General features: G+C 33.0%; 4 protein-coding genes across 4 annotated transcripts; 2 read left to right on the forward strand and 2 right to left on the reverse strand.

Annotated features, from left to right (window-relative positions):
- Positions 1-6,885: 6,885 nt before the first annotated feature.
- Positions 6,886-7,421, reverse strand: LOC104760025 (polyubiquitin-like). Its single transcript, XM_019239462.2, has one exon. It carries the CDS (start codon positions 7,412-7,414, stop codon positions 7,040-7,042), a length of 375 nt encoding a protein of 124 aa, XP_019095007.1. The 5' UTR covers positions 7,415-7,421; the 3' UTR covers positions 6,886-7,039.
- Positions 7,422-8,476: 1,055 nt separating this feature from the next.
- On the forward strand, positions 8,477-11,448 carry LOC104715606 (uncharacterized). The gene is made up of 5 exons (XM_087497003.1): positions 8,477-8,821; positions 8,904-8,954; positions 9,061-9,120; positions 10,037-11,356; positions 11,443-11,448. Exons 1-5 carry the CDS (start codon positions 8,477-8,479, stop codon positions 11,446-11,448), a joined length of 1,782 nt encoding a protein of 593 aa, XP_087353129.1.
- A 17-nt stretch (positions 11,449-11,465) lies between these two features.
- On the reverse strand, positions 11,466-13,682 carry LOC104746870 (uncharacterized). The gene is made up of 5 exons (XM_087497004.1): positions 13,169-13,682; positions 12,120-12,667; positions 11,678-12,022; positions 11,538-11,591; positions 11,466-11,480 (listed from the first exon to the last, which is right to left on the reverse strand). Exons 1-5 carry the CDS (start codon positions 13,497-13,499, stop codon positions 11,466-11,468), a joined length of 1,293 nt encoding a protein of 430 aa, XP_087353130.1. The 5' UTR covers positions 13,500-13,682.
- Positions 13,683-16,644: 2,962 nt separating this feature from the next.
- Positions 16,645-18,386, forward strand: LOC104758747 (GDSL esterase/lipase 2-like). The gene is made up of 5 exons (XM_019239337.2): positions 16,645-16,998; positions 17,080-17,207; positions 17,296-17,526; positions 17,618-17,873; positions 17,960-18,386. The coding sequence occupies exons 1-5, from the start codon at positions 16,716-16,718 to the stop codon at positions 18,199-18,201; spliced, it is 1,140 nt and encodes a 379-aa protein (XP_019094882.1). The 5' UTR covers positions 16,645-16,715; the 3' UTR covers positions 18,202-18,386.
- Positions 18,387-20,386: the final 2,000 nt, after the last annotated feature.

Genomic DNA, 20,386 nt, shown 5'->3' on the forward strand with positions numbered 1-20,386 from the left:
ATCCATTCTGGATGCCACAGTCAGCTAAGGTGCGATCATCCTGGAGTTGTTTCCCGGCATAGAAAAGCCTCTGATCAGCAACCAGAAAGCCCTTTTTGTCTTGGATCTTCTCCTTGACGCTTTTGATGGTGTCGGATCCCTCAACCTCTAGGTTCATGAGCGTTTCAAACATATCCCTTATAGATATCTGCATCATCACTCCACACCTATCTTGAAAATATTTCTCACCTTTTTTCTTTTAAATCTGCTCGAGAAAAATCTTCGAGTGGTTTAACCGTTTAACAATGCGTATGAGCATTTATATAGGTTTTATAGATCAATGGGTGATTTTTTTTTTTTTCACAATTTCCCAAGATTATATAAATTTTCATATGTGTGACCCTTTTTGGAAAACGTCGCTTTGACGACTAATCGACCGTTGTGAAGAAGAGCAAATGACTTTATGGTTTTCTTCTTGAAAATCTACAATATTATTTCGTATTATATTTTTGGTTTTTCGAAAAAAGGAAACAAGTCGTATTATCGATAAATTACTTCAATTTTAGCCCTAGTTCTAAAGGCTCTTTGATTGTTACTCCCTATGTTTCAAAATATAAGATGTTTTGGAAAAGTTTGTTGTTTCATAATATAAGATGTTTTCAAATTTCAATATAACTTTTAGATTAGTTTAGTAATTTATATTATGCAGTATTGTTTCTGATTGGTTGAACTTGTTAAAAGTAAAAACTTCTTAATCTGCGTACTTTGTTTAAAACATCTTATATTTTGAAACGGAGGGAGTACTTTTTATTCTTAGCAATCTTTCACGTTGTAGTACTTTTTTAACATTTTTGTTTTTTTATTCTTTTGTCAAAAATGAATTATATTGATGAACCAATGTAATCGGAATATAATTGGTTTGAAGCTAAAGAGTTGGTGAAAAACACCCTCAATAAAAAGTGTTTGTGGTACGACCAAATTTTGCTAGTAAATGAACAATATTATTACAATTTCGATTTGGAAAACAAATTGAAATCTCTGAAAATACGATATCCCAGCAAAAGAAAAGTAACAAAAATCCATATGTGATTTTGCATATATTTTGTTAGTGGTCAAACGTGTTATATAATTCCTTCTTTTGACCCCCTAATAAGATATTTGTTTTAAAAAAAATTGGTAGATTAATTTTTTTTTTTCTTTTCCCAGAGCTGATTTCTCAAAAAATTTCTTCAGATTTATATAATAAAAATTTATAAAAAAATATGAGAGAGAATGATATAACTTTTTCAACTTTTCTCATTTGAAAAACTCTAAAAACTGTTTGAGAACTTTATTTGCCATGTGTCTCTTTATAATTAGATTAATTCTTTAATTATCACTTTAAATATAAATAAATAATTAAAATGATTAAAATATTATATATGAGAAAGTGAAAATGGTTCTCACCGATGCACATGGTCTAATAATCAGACTTAATGCTAATTAAAATTGTATAGATATATAAACTGATTCCTTCAATTAAAATCATTCAAAATAGTTCAACAATAATTTGACATCTTCACTAAATTATATTCCTTGTGAGCATGTCAGAGAAAATTACCAGAAAGAAAGCCTAAAACATCTAAGGGGGTGATTATGGATTGATTGTAGAGGCTTTAATTTTTTAAAAAATCTTTGAAATTATATTGTTTCCCAATCACACTTTAATATCCTAACAGCCTTAGCTTAAAAGCACTCTCACAGCGAGCTGCTTCTTATTTTTTCTTGTTAAGCTCTTTCTTTATATAAATCCCACTAATTGTGACTTTCATTCATTTTTATTTTTAAATTACAGCCATTTAAAAAATATCTTTAAAATAAAAAATAATAATCACATAGCATAGGTTTTATAAGAACAAACGAACAACAAAATCAAAACAAATGGGCAGTTAGAAGATCTATTGTGCAAAATTATTTCTTATGGATGATACTAGCTTGACCACAACAAATTGTTTTTGGGCAAATCAACAAAGTTTATTGAAATAAACTATTAAAAATATAAATAAAAGTAAAAAAACAGAGCACTTGCTATTATATGAAGAAACAAAACAGATCATCTTATATATAAAACGAAAATTATGTTTCAAAAATAAGATTTCACTTGTATTCTATCTTTTTTGTTAATTAGATTTGGTAATTATTATTTCGAGTTTTTTCAGGATGTCGCCTTCGGCCTCCCTTTCTCTAGGCACCGCTCTGTCACTGCACCCAAACGTTAATATTAGTATTATCAATTATGTGGTCTAAGTAAAAGATCCAATTAATTTTAAAAGGCATATAAAAATATCCTAAAAACGAAAGAATATAAATTTAAAATAATGTGTTTCATTTGTTTCTTATTAGAAAAAGATGAAATCTTATATTGTAATGGTCATCTTTTCGCTGTCAAAACATTCGAGACTTATAAACATATTACAAATTTAATAAAAAATTCTTTAAAGAAAAGGTATATTTGCTAATATGAAATTGATATTATATGATATTTTCAAATGTATCATGATGTGTATACCATAGATAACAAAATTTAAAATTTCATATACTTAATTTTTTTTCTTTGATATACAAAACATCATCTGTAGTATAATATATAGTTATTACTACCAAGTGAAAAGTTTATTAGTTCAACTGGTAACTCTCATGCAAATTCTAAAAGTCGTCGGGTTGAATGGAACTTGAGAGGTCTAATAATTTTTTTTTATTACTAACCGAGTTATGTATTGGCCCAAAGAATAATATTAATATTATGCGGTCTAAATGAAAGGCCCAATAATTTTTAGATACCTATCTAGGAAAACTCTATAAAAAAATATATATATATATAAACCTAAAATATTGTGTCTGTTTGATTCATCTAAGTAAAAGATGACATCTTATCTTGTGATGGTCATCTTCTCGTCGTCAAATCGTTTCAGATTTGTTAAGAATTCTAAATCCGATCTAGACATTCATGACAGATTTGAAGGTATCTTCACTAATCTCAAATTCATAAACTTGTTAATCGATAATTAGTTTTTTTTCATTTTTTTTCATATTATGTATTGTATTTTTTCATTTGTTAAACTGAATTATGATGAGATTTATTTAATCACTGATTAACATGTTCTCCACAAATTAACTCCTAGATTCATTGCATACTTATCCATAATTTTTCAAATCTATGCAAGTCTTAGATCTTTGATTTTTATAATTTTTGTATTGAATAATTCTCTAATTCATATATATTCCAGTCTTAGATCTCGATTCTTATTTTAGTTAAATCGAGATAATTTATGTATTGAACATGATAATCATCAAAAACGTTTTAGTATTGGAAACATTTCCAAATCCAAATGGCTAGCTTATGAAAGATTTAAAGGTATCTTCGATAATATCAAATTCATATAACAATTAACGATAGTTAGGTTTTGTTTTTATAGAGTACTGTTCTTTAAATTAGATATTGTAAATGGTTTCATTTGTAAAACTGATGAATTTAGATGAGATTTATTTAATAGCTTATTAATTAACATGCATATAATCTTAATTTTATAGTGTGCTTATTTGTAATGTTTTAAATAAATCTTATTTGTAATGTTTTAAATATAATGAGTAATTGAGTATGCATATAATCTTTAATTTTATAGTGTGCTTATTTGTAATGTTATAGTGTGCTTATTTGTAGTGTGCGTTAACATGTTATACGAGATCAACATGAGGATTCCAATTACTACAAAACAAACAAAAAAAACATGTTAAGAAATACATCACAATTCCATCTTATACATACATGATGTCTCTACATTAAGATTTCAGTTACATGGGTATATTGTCTTTTCCATATTTGATAACTAATGAGTAATTGAGTATGCATCAATACAATAAAAGAAGGATGTGTTGCATTCCTGATGTGACACATCAGCTTCAACATTAAAGCTGGTGTTGACACCTTAGTAAAAATCTATAACCTATCAAATTATAACATTAATATATGTCACCTGATTTTACTCTTATGTGGACAAAACAAAAAGAAAACGATTGCGTTTAATCAATCGATGCTCGATTTCTTCTTCTTTGTCGCCGTTTAGATGAGATTGAGAGATGCAGCCTAATCTCTTCCCATTCAGTTTTGGGGAATCCATTTCTCTCCAATGGGGGAGATCTAAACGAACTTGATAATGGTGCTGGATTCGACAGCTCTCTAGGGTTTTCTTCTTTCTCCCTTTCTTATTATCCCAAGGCAGTTATGGGATGGATTTGTCTAAGGTTGGTGAAAAATTCCTCAGCTCTGTTACATCGCTTGGTCTCTTCTTTTTTCTGATCATCCTGAGGTAATCTCCAATTCATAACATCAATGGAGTTTGTTTTTGAGAGAATTGAAATTACTTTAATTGTGGAGATGAGTTATAAAAAATCCATTTTTTGTAGATTCTTGCACGTGTTGCAGTTGCTGGTGCGGTTGCTCGTCCTTTAGCTAAACTTCCTTCTGATCAGGGATTGAGTATATCTTCTACTGCTACTAAGCTTAGCTTTACTAATAGGAATATACCTCTTCCTCAACAAGTTATATACCTTGAGTAAGAGTTTTATGAAGAGGTTTGTTTGTGTGTGTGATGTGTCTGCTTTATTTTGGTGTTTGTGATATAGGGAGCTTTTGTTTCATCACTAAAGCCTAGAGGTGGCATTCTGGTTTTGATTTTTTCGTGTAGGATTTTGATTTGTTAAGGCATATTTTGGAGAATGTGCCGAATGATTAAAGTGAGCTAGCTTATTTTGAGAAGGAGGTATTAACTCCTCTCCGGGAATTGAGTATTGGTATATACTGAATGACTAAGATGCTGATGAACGTTTTAGTTATGGATTTTATAAGGTTTTTGTCTACTATATAGGCCACCTTGCAATCTGATAAGATAAATGTGATATATTATCTAACCATTGCAATCTAATTTTATTTATTTCAAGATAAACACCATATAAAATTAACCAAAAAAAAAAAACAAAAAACAATTATGCAGTGTAGCGCGGTTACTATCCTACTAGTTATTTAAAGTCAACGTTCATAGTGTTCACTCACCAATTCCTATGACACATTCGTATTGTGCCTCAAATTTTCAAGGTCCATTTTGCTAATTTTTTTTTAAATACTTAATAAATTAAAAGTAATAATGGATCCATAGTTAGTAAAAATCCCTATAAATATTTTAAAAGGCCCCAAAATTAGCAAACAAAAACTAAATTAGCAAAAATGCCTTATAATTGATAGAAGAGGCCTCATAATTAATAAAACAGGCCTCCTATTTAATAAAAGAGAAAACTAACATACGAAAAATATAGTATGTTATACACAAATTGTGTAGCATTAATCAGAAAGAAACTCTAGATTGTAATTTTATTTAATTTAACTCATAGGAAATACTAGATTATTCTTACTTCCCTTGTATTGCCTTGAGCAAAACTTATTATCAAGGGTCTTTAAAATCACAAATTAGACGTACAGACTACAGACCATCTTCCGCTATGGGCGACACGGAAAATAAAGTTAACTAATGATCCATCCTGGATGCCACAGTCAGCTAAGGTTCGACCATCTTGGAGTTGTTTCCCGTCATAGACAAGCCTCTGATCAGCAACCAGAAAGCCCTTTTTGTCTTGGATCTTCTCCTTGACGCTTTTGATGGTGTCGGATCCCTCAACCTCTAGGGTCATTAACGTTTCAAAGATATCCCTTATAGATATCTGCATCATCACTCCACACCGATCTTGAAAATACTTCTCACCTTTTTTTTTTCTTTTAAATCTGCTCGAGTGGTTTAACCGTTTAACAATGCATATGAGTATTTATATAGGTTTATAGATCAATGGGTGATTTTTTTTTTCTTTTTTCACAATTTCCCAAGATATATATTTTTAATATGTGTGACCCTTTTGGAAAACGTCGCTTTGACGACTAATCGACCGTTGTGAAGAAGAGCAAATGACTTTATGGTTTTCTTCTTGAAAATCTACAATATTACTTCGTATTAAATTTTTGTTTTTTCGAAAAAAGGAAACAAGTCGTAATATCGATAAATTACTTCAATTAATTAGCCTTAGTTCGAAAGGCTCTTTGATTGTTACTTTTTATTCTTCTCAGTCTTTCACGTTCTAGTACTTCTTTAACATTTTGGTTTTATTTTTTCGTCAAAAATGAATTATATTGATGAATTAATACAGTGGGAATACAATTCGTTTGATAGCCAAAGAGATGGAGAAAAACACCCTGAGTAGAAAGTGTTTGTAGTACAACCAAATTTTTGCTAGTAAATGAGCGATACTATTACAATTTCGATTTGAAAACAAATTGAAACCTTTGAAAATACGATGCCCAGCAAAAGAAGAGTAACAAAAATCCATATGTGATTTTCTGCATATATTTTGTTAGTGGTCCAACGTGTTATATAATTCCTTCTTTTGACCCCTAATAAGATGAGTATTTGTTTTTTTTTTAAGGTTTGGTAAATTTAGTTTTGTTTCCTTTCCCCAGAGCTAATCATCAGACTTTTTCCTCTTTATTTCTTCTGATAATCTCTTTTAACTTAATGCTAATTAAAATTGTATAGATACATAAACTGATTCCTTCAACTAAAACCATTCAAAATATTTCAACAATAGTTTGACATCTTCACTAAATTATATTCCTTGTGAGCATGTCAGAGAAAATTACCAGAAAGAAAGCTTAAAACATCTAAGGGGGTGATTATGGACTGATTGTAGAGGCTTTAATTTTTAAATTTTTTTTTTAGGTTTTATTTTTTCCAATCACACTTTAATATCCTAACAGCAGTGTTTGATTTTCTTCTCACAGCGAGCTTCTTCTTATTTTTTCTTGTTAAGCTCTTTCTTTATATAAATTCCACTAATTGTGACTTTCATTCATTTTAATTTTTTTTAAATTACAGCCATTTAAAAAATATCAATCATAAAAGTGAAAACCAATCACCCCATAAATTGTGTTTAAAACACACCACGTATTTAGAACAGATAAACTTTCGAGAAGAAAAAACATTCAGCAAATGCAACCACTCTGAATAATGACAAGGTTCGCGCGGGGTCTGATGTTGTAGTCAGCTATGGTTCGACTGTTTTCAAGCTTCGTGCCATGAAAGTTCAGATTCAGCTGGTCCACTGGTGGTCCTCCTTGATCATGGATCATGGTCTTGACATTTTTAATGGTATCGGACCCCTTAACCTCTAGGATGAATGTTTTCTCCTTTATAGTCGATACAAAAATCCGCATGACTACACCCGGACCAGGATCCGGACCAAGGCCAAGAACCAATTGACGTGTAGGTCCGTGGATCTTGAGGTCGATGATGTCCGAGCTATCCTCCACTTCAAGGTTTATGTTCTTTCCCTTCACCGTAGTAAGCGAGATCTGCATTGCAACGCTTCTCGTGTCTGTCTCTCTTGGGGTTTTATTTTATAGATGTTTGGAGAGTGTTTGATAAAATAATAGTATAAAAAGCTTTGGAGAGTGAACAATTTGCTTTCATTTACAATTTCCCATAATACTCTGTTTGTTATATTGACCGTTTATTTGACTATAATAAACGTTGTGATTTGTGAAAACTGAAAACGTAATTGCCTTTTCATTTCTTTTTTTGCGATTTCCAATTTTGCCAATTGTAATTTTTTTATTTTTCGTCAGTCATCAGTGAAAAAAAAAGGGGAAGTTTTATTGAATTATTAGTTCATCAATTATTAGTATGCTTTTGCCTAATATTTTTTCTAAAAGTTGGAAAGCAACGTACGTAAATATGTATTCTTTTTTAACACCGGTGTATTCTACATACAAAAGAGACAAATGATTAATTTCGGAGAATTTGTTACTAATGCCCTTTCTTTGATACCCCTTTTTAATAATATCCCTTTTGATAATCATTTTTAATTATACCCTTCCATTATTTTTTAAAGACATTTTTGCCCTTGTTTTATAATTATACCTTCCTTCGCCGTCGACCTTCTTCGTCTTCGTCTTCGTCTTCGTCTTCGTCTCTTCTTCTCCGGAGACATCTCTCCTTCTCCGGTCGGATCTCTCCTCCGCCGTTATCATTGTTTCTCCCATCGTCTTCGTCTTCGTCTCTTCTTCTCCCATCGTATTGAGCAATTGAATTTTTAGGTCTTATAAAGCAAATCTCTCCTCCGCCGTTATAAATTGAAATTTTTTAGGTCTTTTTCTCCCATCGTGTAAGCTTGTTTCTGTATTTTTGTTTTGATTTCAATTTCAATTTTGTGTTAGCTATTAGATTGTTGTTTCGATTTCAAATTTGATGTCAGAATTTTTTTAGGTCTTAACACTTGCTCTTTTAGATCTGTTCGTGATAATAATGTCCTTTATTAGATCTTTGGACATCTACTGTTATTCTTTGATATAGTTGTTTGGATCTCTCTTCTTTTAATGTAGTTTTATTGGTTTGTTTTCTCAGGTTTTGTTTGGATTGAAATGATTGAATTGTATTCAGTATGTGGTTTGTGGAAGTTGAACAACAACATTCATTGGGAATTTGAGATTGATAATGAAAGGGGAGCTTCTTTGATTAACATTGATGAGAATACTAGATTTAGTGAGTTGGTAAAAATTCTATTAGAAGATTTTGACATTGATATTCAGGCACAATGTTTAAAGCTAAGTTATTCATTGCCTGCTAAGTCTTCTACTATAGGTAGTATTCCTATCTTTATTAGAAATGACAGGCAGCTTGAAGCTTTTAAACTCAAATATGCACAAAGTGGAGGAGTTCTTCATCTATGTGTTACTGTTGAGGATTTTTGTGAGATTGTAGAGCAGGTATTTTTAGTAAACTCATTCTCTTGTTCTTTCTAATATTGTTTTAGAAAAGTAACTGATTTGAGTAATGTTTCTTTATCAGGGTCAACCTAGATCTACTCCTTTTATTGAGAGTGTTACTGCTGTTACTCAGGTAACTTTCTACTTTAGAATTTTAAATTATTTATTGCTTACAAAACCTTATAAAATTCTTTGAAAACACTTGTAAAACGTTTTAAATACTTTACAAATCCTTTCAGGATCAAACAAGCTCAAATCTGTTAGTTGGGAATGTTATTGATGTTTATACTCATACTCGGGTAATTTACAATGGTATAAATGTTTTTATTGTCTTTTCAACCCGTTTTAAAAACCTTTGAAAACAGTTGTAAACCTTATTAAAAACTGTAAACCTTATTAAATCCTCTGAAATCACTTGTAAAATCTTTTTAAAAAACCATTGATTTGTACTTTCAGGGTCAACCAATACCAAATCCATATGTCGAGAGTGATCCTCCTGCTGCTTCTTCAAGTCAATATACTGGCACTTCTGATGATTTTACTGCTACTCATACTCAGGTAACTTACATTTAAACACTTTAAAAACCCTTTTGAAAACGGTTGTAAACCTTATTAAATCCTTTGAAATAACTTGTAAAACCTTTTAAATAACTTGTAAAACCTTTTAAATAACCATTGATTTGTACTTTCAGGGTCAACCAATACCAAATCCATATGTCGAGGGTGTTCCTCGTTTTTATTGTTCTCCTGTTGCTTCTTCAAGTCAATATACTGGCAATTCTGATGATTTTACTTCTACTCATACTAAGGTAACTTACATTTAAACACTTTAAAAAACCTTTTGAAAACGGTTGTAAACCTTATTAAATCCTTTGAAATAACTTGTAAAACCTTATAAATAACTTGTAAATCCTTTTAAATAACCATTGATTTGTACTTTCAGGGTCAACCAATACCAAATCCATATGTCGAGGGTGTTCCTCGTTTTTATTGTTCTCCTGTTGCTTCTTCAAGTCAATATACTGGCAATTCTGATGATTTTACTTCTACTCATACTAAGGTAACTTACATTTAAACACTTTAAAAAACCTTTTGAAAACGGTTGTAAACCTTATTAAATCCTTTGAAATAACTTGTAAAACCTTATAAATAACTTGTAAATCCTTTTAAATAACTTGTAAAACCTTTTAAAAAACCATTTATTTGTACTTTCAGGATCAACCAATACCAAATTTATATGTCGAGGGTGTTCCTCGTAACATGACAACCTCTGTTGGGTATCCATCTTGTTCTTCACACTCAACTGGTCTAATCGATGTTGATTCACTGTTTTGTGGAAAGTTATTCAAAGACAAAACAGAAATGAGAAGTCAGATGCGGATGTATGCAGTCAAGCACAGTTTTGAGTTTCATACTTTTAAGTCAGACAACAAGAGGTATGTTCTTAAATGTATTGATGAAAAATGTAGTTGGAGGCTACTTGCAACTAAGGCTAAAGCATCAGATAGCTTTGTTGTTCGAAAGTATAGTAGTCAGCACAGCTGTGACTCTGCTTTAAGGAATGTTAATCATCGCCAAGCAACTGCAAGGACTTTGGCTGGTTTGGTTAGTAACCATTTTGCAGGAGGAAAGCTTCCTCTCAGACCCAAACAGCTCATGGAAATTTTTAGGAATGACCATGGAGTTGGTGTCTCGTACTCAAAAGCATGGAGAGCTCAAGAACATGCATCAGAACTTGCTAGGGGTATACCTGCTGATAGTTATGAGGTTTTACCGAGTTGGTTTCACATGATAGAAAAGAAGAATCCAGGTACTATCACTTACATCAAAGCTGATTCTGATAATAAGTTTAGATATGGTTTTCTGGCTTTTGGTGCATCAATTAGAGGCTTTAAGTTGATGAGAAAAGTTATTTCTATTGATGGCGCCCATTTGAAATCAAAATATAAGGGAACTTTGCTTGCTGCATCAGCTCAGGATGGTAATTTTCAGTTGTATCCTATTGCTTTTGCTGTTGTTGATTCTGAGAATGATGCATCATGGGATTGGTTTTTGCGGTGTTTGAAGACTATTATTCCTGATGAAGAGGATCTAGTTTTTGTGTCTGATCGGGCTTCTTCAATTGCAACTGCGCTATCAGTAAATTATGTACATGCTCATCATGGGATCTGCACTTTCCACTTGCAAAAGAACCTGGAAACACGATTTAGAGCTTCTGCTTCTCTTCTTCCAGTTGTTCATGATGCTTCAAGAGCTTACACTCAGTATGATTTTGATTATTTGTTCACTCAAATTTCCAATGGTGATCCGGTTCTTGGAGAATATCTTTGGCAAGCTGATATTAGGAAATGGTCACGTGCATATTCTCCTTCTAACCGGTACAACATTATGACATCTAATTGTGCCGAGTCCTTTAACTCCAGGTTAAAAGAGACTCGTGAGTATCCAATTGTCTGCCTGTTTGATACAATCAGGTCTATTTTGACTACATGGTTTAATGAACGACGTGAGGAGAGCTGTCGACATCAACATTTTGTTTGCCAGCCTGCAACAAAAAAAAAAGAACATATAACAACATCATTTTTAAGGTTTTACATTCTGTTTCAAAAGGGTTTTAAAAGGTTTAAGTCACTATGGTTGCCCTTTAATCAGTGTTATGCTGTAAATCCGTTAAAAACACTTTTTAAACAGAAAAACTTTTAAAATAGATACTGACCTCTTCATTTATAACCTCTTCATTTCTATTCTGTCCATCTTCATCTTCGTGAGACTGCAAATGGAAAAGAAAAAAAAGGACCTCAGTTTAAAGAGTTTAGTGTCGAATATATGCGAAAAGGTGCGATTTTGTAATCTTACTCCTTTATCCTTATCTTTCCCTGATGTGGTTTTGACAGCTTCTTCAATGGCTTCTAGTCTTTTGTTGAAGTCATCTAACATAAAGAGGATTATGTCAAGTTTTTCTGAATCTGACAAATTTTTCTCCATTTTCTCTTGTTTCTCAAAGTCTGGCAATTTTTCCCCCATTTTGTCACCCAACTCTCCCAAAGCACAGTAAATATCAACTAATCTTGTAGACCATTCTTCTTTCTTCAACCTATAGCCTTTCATAACCAAGCCAATAACTTCTTCAAAATCATTGTCATCTTTATCAACCAAATGCTTATATTCTTCTGGATCTCCAATTATTGTTTTGACTTCAACCTACAAAAATAATCAAAATCCATCAAAACAAAACTCATCAAATATAGATAACCAATGAATAATCAAAACTACACTTTTAATAGAATTCAAAACTTACACAAGTTGCTGTCTTAATAGCTTCAACAACATCATCAAACCTTGCATAACGACTTGATTGCCAATTGAGAATCAGTGGATAGAATGTTCTTGAAAAATTACATCTTATCGCAAATTTATCACCAAAAATTGGAACAGCACTCAAGGCCCATATATATAATGCCATGGGAAATCCCTTGACACTATACTGACCTTTGAACCAAGTATTTTTATCGAATTTCTGAATGCATGTGGCGAGAATGTTATACGCTTCCTTGCCCCATGGTTGGGCTGTATACATCTCGAAATCTGATGCATGCTTCAGCCTAGACAGAGGTATCTTCTCTGTTGAATTTGGTGTCATCAAAATACCTTCTGTTAATACCACTGCAGCGAGGCATTCCTTTTCCTTGTCATCCAAAGGTTCTTCACCCTCTTCTGGTTCATTAAATAGTCGATATTGAAGTTGAGTTAAAGTGTAATCTCCTCTCACCGCCCAAGAATATGGTTCACTAATTGGATCTTTTCCGTTATTCCTTGGTTCTCTATGAATAGGTTCGCATTGAATCCCTATGTTTAATAAAACAATGATGTTAGTTTGTTCAAACTTTGCCTAATATAAACTGTTCTAAAACCCTTTTAAATCCCTTTTAAAACTCTTTTAAAACTCTTAAAAGGTTTTAAAAGAGTTTTAAAAGGGTTTAAAAACTTCTAAAACAGGAAAAACCCTTTTACAATAGTTTTAAAAGGTTTTAAAAAGGTTAAAAATCCTTTTAAAACCCTTTTAAAACCATTTTAAAACCCTTTTAAAACCCTTTTAAAAACCTTTTAAAACCCTTTTAAAACCCTTTTAAAACCATTTTAAAACCCTTTTAAAACCATTTAAGAGTTTTAAAAGAGTTTCAAAAGAGTTTTAAGAGGGTTTTAAAAGGGTTTTAAAACATTTAAAACGGGAAAAACCCTTTACAATAGAGTTTTAAAAGGGTTTTAAAAGAGTTTAAAAGAGTTTTAAAAGGTTTTTAAAAGGGTTTTAAAAGGTTTTTAAAACCATTGCAAACACTTTATAATTACCTGTTGTAAGGAAGAACTCTCTCATGGAAAACCGAAGAGGTTGCATGTCGACTGTAAACCATAAGTTTCTCCCTCTTGTCTTCAGCCTTCTCAGCATCAAGTAGTGGAATATTTTCCCAGAAAATCCAATGTCTCTGGCAGAAAGATTGATGATGTGCCCAAGGAAGGAAGATTGAAGCTTCGTGAAAGATGCTTTTCCTAATGTATGTTTAACTTTGGCAACTAGGCTTAAGTCCGAATGTTGACATATGTTTGCTCCAACAATTGGTTCTAAACCCATACCATATGTTGGTTCTGGTAGTGCAAGGGGTTCAAAATCAGTTGATGCCATCTGTTAAAGAAACACACTTAATTAGACTTTTCAACGGATTTACAAGAGTTTTAAAAGGGTTTTTAAAAATCAATATCACACGTTATCGATCTGAAGTCATCTTATCAACACACTTTATCGACATAATTCAACTACGACCGATCTAAAAATTGATATCAAATGGTTTAACAGGGACTTTCAAAAAGTGTTTTACAAGAGATAACAAAAATCCAAATTTACAAGACTTTACTAATTTCAAATCCATATCAAACACAATTATCGATCTGAATGCATCAGATCTGAATCTGGATCGATATCAAAGAAACTGAAGAGGCTTTTAAAAACTGTTTTAAAAGAACATAAATCCAAATTTAAAAGAGTTTACATATTCCAAATCGATATCAAAGAAATCTAAAAGCCCTAAATTTAAAAAAGCGATAGTCCAAATTGATAAACCCAGAAAGAAAAAAAGAAAGAATGAACCTGCCTGCGATAGAACCAGAATCAATGTCGGGAATTACGTATACGAGAGACGAAAGCACAGAATCGCCGCGAAGAAGGATCGAGATTAGCCGCGAAGAAGAATCGTGAATCGCCGATGAACGAAGGAGAGAGAATCGTCGGTTGAGGAAGGAGAGAAGCACGGCGAGTGGAGAGAAAATTAGGTTTTCTTCATTAAGGGTAAAAAAGTCTTTTTCACCCAAAAAAGGGGTACCTTTAAAAATGGACCCTTCCCAAGGGCATTTTTAAAAAGTGGAAGGGAAAAAGGGGCATTTTTGCTTTTCCCCCTTAATTTCGATGGAATAATACTCATTTTTACGTAAACCATTGTCTTTTAGATCACAGAATAATACTCATTTTTTTATTAGTCATTATTAGCCTTAACCAATGTTTTAGAAAATGTTTACTGTAATTTAGTTTCTTAAACCGTACTTATCACTTAATCCAAATCGTCATATTTTTTTGCGACTATCTTACATTATCACATTAGTTAGATTTTTGTGTTTGATTCGTCAAGTTAGGCATGCACGGCAGAAAATTGATATTACGACTTGGATGTAATCGATATCTTATCGTTCTTGGTTTCTTGCGCTTTTCTTTCAAGTATTAAGTAGTAATGGTTAGCATCGAGGTTCTTTAGCAAAAAAAAAAGCAGTAATGGTTATTTTCCTTGTCACGACACAGAATGAATCAAACATCTACTGAATAGTGTTTGGAAATCGAACACCATGTATTTGGAAGTTTGGAACTGATATTGATAAAAGCTTTGGAAAAGAAGAGGGGGGGGGCGGAGATTTTAGCAACCGCATTGACGTACCATCAAGAGAAGTGTCGACTCTGAAGATGCAACATTTGAACAAGGGGATGAACTACTTCAGAAGAACTCAGCATTAGTACAAAAACAGAGTATCAGGTATTTATGTCGGCGTTTGTCAAGCTGGAAGATCTACACAGGATTAGAAGGCCCAAGAAGCTTCTGGAAGGTTAAAGAGCTTCATGTTTACAATAGGAATGTAAACATGAAGAAAGGGGGAAGCATAAAGAAAAAGGAAATTGTCCAATTCCTATTAGGATTAGAATAGGCAGTTTGCTTCTTGTGTGGCAAAGGTCTAGTTCTATAAATAGGGTGCTAAGGCTGATTGTAAGCTTTAGCACAAACAAGAGAAAGTTAACCTAGCTATTAAGTTTTAGTCTTTAAGAAAAGAAAAGAGCTAAGAACTTAGAGAGAGCGTGAGGTTTCTTTAAAGAGAGTTTTGAGAGATTAGAAAATTGTTTAGAACAAACTTGTAAACAGATTTTCTATTAATCAAAAGAGAGTTTAAAGAAATCTTTATTTCATTGTTCAGATCATAAGTTCTCACACTTTCAGACTCATCCTCGATGTCATAGTCAGCTATGGTGAGACGGCCATCGAGTACCTGGCCACCAAAGCGCAGACTCTGATCTTTCACTAGAATGCCCTCCTTCTCCTCAATCTTGGCCTTGATTTTTCCAATGGTAACGGACCTCTTAACCATGTAGGTGGAAGTAGTACCTCTGAGAGTTTCTACAAAAATCCGAATGGCTTCACTTGGACTAGGATCAGGAACAGGACTCAGACGCAAAACCAATTCACGCAACGGCTCCCCATGGATCTTGAGGTCGATGGAGTTGGAGCTATCGTCAACCTCTAGGTTTATGCTCTTTCCCTTCAAAGTCTTAATAGAAATCTGCAATGCAAAATGAAAACCCAGCTTCTCTTTTCCTCTTTTCTAAATCTCTCTCTCGTAAAGGTTTTGTTTTATAATAACGTTTGTGGGAAGAGTTTACCTGTTTTACGATTTCCTATGATACTTACTCATTATTTTGACCCTTTTTGGAAAACGTCTTCTTTGATTAAAGCTATTAATGATCGATAAAGAAGCCAAATGCTGCTCGTTCGAATTCTTTTTAAAGAGTGGTTTTGCAACTTTACACTTTTTGTGTTCCCTCCACCGTTAGTACATGTTTTACAAGTTCATTCACGAGCGTATAGTACAAAATCCTTTGTTTCTATTCCCACTTCATGCATGCAGATAAATCACTTCTATTAATTTCGAAGATTTTGTCTCATAAATCCTTTCTAATTATAAATAGAACCCTAGTTTCTTCTTTCTTGTGTCTCAAGACTAATTTTCAGCTTGACATCAAGTTCGATCACCAAATTGAATTCGAGGAGATATGCGAACCGTTAATTTAAAAATGTATTTCCGGTTTAGTAGTGAGTACCGGTCATTGTAGAGATACTATTTAATTCGGGTAATATAGGCAACGTAGTTCGTTATCACTATCTGAAGTAGTTACACTAAAACGTTATGTTTCTACTGGCCATTATTGTACACAACAATAAGCGCACGTATGCAGTGTGGCCACAATGATTGGATTGCTTAACAACTCAAAATCCTTACTTTTTTTCACAATAATTTCTTTAAAAAAAAAAAAAAAAAAATCAGATGGCATATGTTTATAAGAACAAACGATTCAAAACAAATGGGCAGTTAGAAGATCTACTATGCAAAATTATATCTTATAGATAATACTAGCTTAACCATAACAATTTGTTTTTGGGCAAATCAACAAAAATTATTGAAATAAACCATTAGAAAATATAAATAAAAGTTAAAAAAAACAGAGCACTTGCTAGTATATGAAGAAACAAAACATACCATTTATATATAAACACAAAACAGAGCAGTTACAAGTACACAACATTAAAACATGGAAAGCTCTCGATCAGTTTCAATCACCTTCTTTGCGTACACACTAAGCTTTTTAATCGGATCCATCAACTGCGGAGACGACAATAACAACAACAACAACAATTTAGTAACAAATCAATCTGCTTTGTTTGTGTTTGGAGATTCTGTGTTCGATGCCGGAAACAACAACTACATCGATACTCTTGCCAGTTTCCGGTCTAATTACTGGCCGTACGGTCAAACCACTTTCAAGTTCCCAACTGGAAGAGTCTCCGACGGACGTTCAATTCCTGATTTTATTGGTAACAAAATTGTTCTGTTTTGTTTCCCGCCAAAAATTTTAACGCCTTTAAAAAAAAAAAAACTAATCGTCAACGTGGCAGCGGAGTACGCATGGTTACCGTTGATCCCACCATATCTACAACCAAGTAACGGTAACAATCAGTTTACTTATGGAGTTAGTTTTGCTTCCGCCGGTGCCGGAGCTTTAGTCGGAACCTTTCCCGGAATGGTTATTACTTTCAAATTTGTATATATTTTTACTAGTTAAAATCGATGATAATTATTTTGACTTTTTACTTCAATTTTTAACACTAAAGGTGATAGATTTGAGAACACAATTAAACAACTTGAAGAAAGTTGAAAGTTCGTTGAGGTCTAAGTTGGGAGATGCAGAGGGGAAGAGGGTTATCTCAAGAGCAGTTTATCTGTTTCATATTGGAGTCAACGATTATCAGTATCCATTCTCTACAAAATCTTCCCTTTTCCAATCCAATCCCAAAGAGATTTACGTAGATTTTGTTGTCGGTAACACAACGGCCGTGATTAAGGTAAATCATATCAAAATTGATCTCAATAAACTATTTGTTATGGACTAATTTGTTTGGTCAAATTAATGGGAGCTTGTGTTTCTATTTTTAGGAAGTGTATAAAATTGGAGGAAGGAAGTTTGGAATCTTGAACATGGGAGCTTATGATTGTGCACCAGCGTCATTGATTATAGACCAAACAAAGAAAGGATCGTGTTTTAAGCCGGTCACGGAGCTGATCAATCTGCACAACGAGAAGCTTTGGAATAGTTTGAGGAGGCTAGAGCGTGAACTATCCGGATTCAAATACGCTCTTCATGACTATCACACTTCCCTATCCGAAAGAATGAACAATCCTTCGAAATACGGTATCAAAACCTTGCTTACTAATTGCAATTCATGTAACAGATTATTTAGTATAAAGTTTTGGATCGTTTTGTTATCTTTCTAATAGGGTTTAAGGAGGGAAAGAAGGCATGTTGTGGAACCGGACCGTTGAGGGGAATCAATACTTGTGGAGGCCGAATGGGAGTATCTCAAAGTTACGAGTTATGCGAAAACGTTACAGATTATTTGTTCTTCGATCATTTTCATTTGACTGAGAAGGCACATCGACAAATCGCAGAGCTGATTTGGAGCGGACCGACCAATGTCACTGAACCATATAATCTCAAAGCACTATTTGAACTTAATTAAGCTCAATTACCCGTTGCATCTTTCTTTTCATGTTATTTATATGTGTTTAAATTTTATTTTCTAGTGCTTTTCTTTGGGTGTCCTATTATATAACCAATCCATGTTTTAATATTTGTTTACAATTTCATACCGTTGAATAAAATGTACATAATTTTTTACCGCTATAAAAAAACGTCTATTTTCTGGCCTCTCAAATTTTACAAACCCTTCGAAATTTGACTCCCGCCCTTGTGAAGGAAACGTCTCTTTGGTTTACTTTTTCAAATATTTTTACATTTTTTTTTTCTGTTATTCGAAGGGTTTGTAAAACAAATTGGGATGTTATACTGGCTCATATTAATATTGTCAAAGCGAAGATCTTTCAAAGCCCATTAATGTTTTCAAAGTTTTTTTTTTCCTCACATCTTTGTACATGTATCATTTATTCATTAGTATCACTATTTTGAGACATTTGGTCTCAGCAAAAAACAATTACATTTTAATTCTAAGGTTATCTCCAACGAAGGGTTTTAGGGAGGAGTTTTAGTGGAAAAGTAGAAAAAAAAAATTAGAAAGGAAAAAATAAAAGAGCTCCTCTTATTTAGTATAGTCGATTTCAGATAAGAAACTGTGACTTGTCAGCGCAGGGTTGGGTGAAGAGTTTGATTGAAAGCAATTTTTTTTTGGCCCGATTGTGTTCTTTCCCTTCCTCTCTTTCTCTCGCTCTCTGTCGCGAATCTCTTAATTATTTTTTTTGGCTCGATTGAACTTGGACAAGATTGTATCTGAGAAGATTGAATTTGGAGTCGAATCAATCGGAGGAGATTGAATCGATTAAAATCAGAGGAGATTGAATCGGAAGAGCTTGAACCTATTTCTCATGGTAAGTTTTCTGATAGGAAGAATTCGCGACAGTTTTTGTTCTGCATGTTCGATTAAGTTTCACCTACGGTCTCGTGAGTTCAGAAACCATGAAGGTACATGTGTGGTTTTGTTTCATTCTTCTATGGCTTGTGTTTGTGATCAGTGATTGTCGATGTGTGGATACTCTGTTTTGTTGTTTCTGTTTTAATACTACTTCATGTTGTCTTCACTCACTGTCTTCAGGTTTGTGAGATGTCTCTTACTTCTGCAACTGGTGGCCCCACTGGACCACCTTCTTCAAGCTTTGTGAGAGCTGAAATGCGACCAAGCGGGTTCCTTATCCGTCCTTGTGAGGGTGGTGGCTCTATTCTCCACATTGTTGATCATGTTGATTTGGATGTAAGTGAAGTGACAACTCAAATTAGATTTAAACATATCAGCTCTCTTTCATAATATGTTCATGACTTTGTTTTCTGGTTTTTGTAAGGCCTGGAGTGTCCTTGAAGTCATGAAGAAGCATAAAAGCTGTTGGTCTGTTTGTGTTCTTGGTCGATTTATCTTCTATTGTGTCTCTGTGTGTGTGTGAGCAGGAGTAACAGGAGGAGTTGGGTTTACACCTCATGTCATTGAAGTTAAAACTGGAGAGGTAATGTGTTGTGTTGTTTTAGCAGATCATTGATATGAAATCATTTCTCTGTCACGTTCTTTCTTTTTTTTTTTTTTTGGCTCAACATCTACTCTTCATTCACCAAAGGATAGTAACTAAATCCTTACACAATCTTACACAAATTCTAAATCCGCTAATTGTTTTAACCAAATAGGCACTAAAGAAAATATGCGAGGAACATAATTCTCCAAAGAGATAGCCTCTCTCGCAACTTGTCGGCCACTTGATTACTCTTTCAAGGCGTGTATTGCAGCTTCACCTCTTCAAAGTGCTGGAAAGCTTGTCTTATGTCCTGAATTATTGGTCCAAGGAGCGGGACATCTCTTCCATCATTCATCATGGATACAAGTTGTTGAGAATCTGACTCAAAGATCACTTTCCTATAGTTGAATTCTTTCTTGAATTCTGAGAGTAATGGTATCGAGATAGGCTAAGCTGCTTCTGGTTATCCTAAAAATTGATCTGACATTGTTTTGTTTTGGACAACTTTGGCATGTTTTCATTTTTGTTTCATCACAGACTGCATTTCTTTGTTTTACATATTTTTCATGATGAAAAAATTTTAATTTCAAAAAACTATATTTTCAAAAATAAGAGACTTCAAATTATATTCCGATATTAAATAATTTTATAATTTGTGAAAGGTAGACTTTTTTAGAAAGGTACTTTGAATTG

The sequence above is a fragment of the Camelina sativa genome, chromosome 17 (assembly GCF_030686135.1).
Source record: "Camelina sativa cultivar CO46 ecotype springtype chromosome 17, ASM3068613v1".
Classification (NCBI taxonomy): domain Eukaryota; kingdom Viridiplantae; phylum Streptophyta; class Magnoliopsida; order Brassicales; family Brassicaceae; genus Camelina; species Camelina sativa.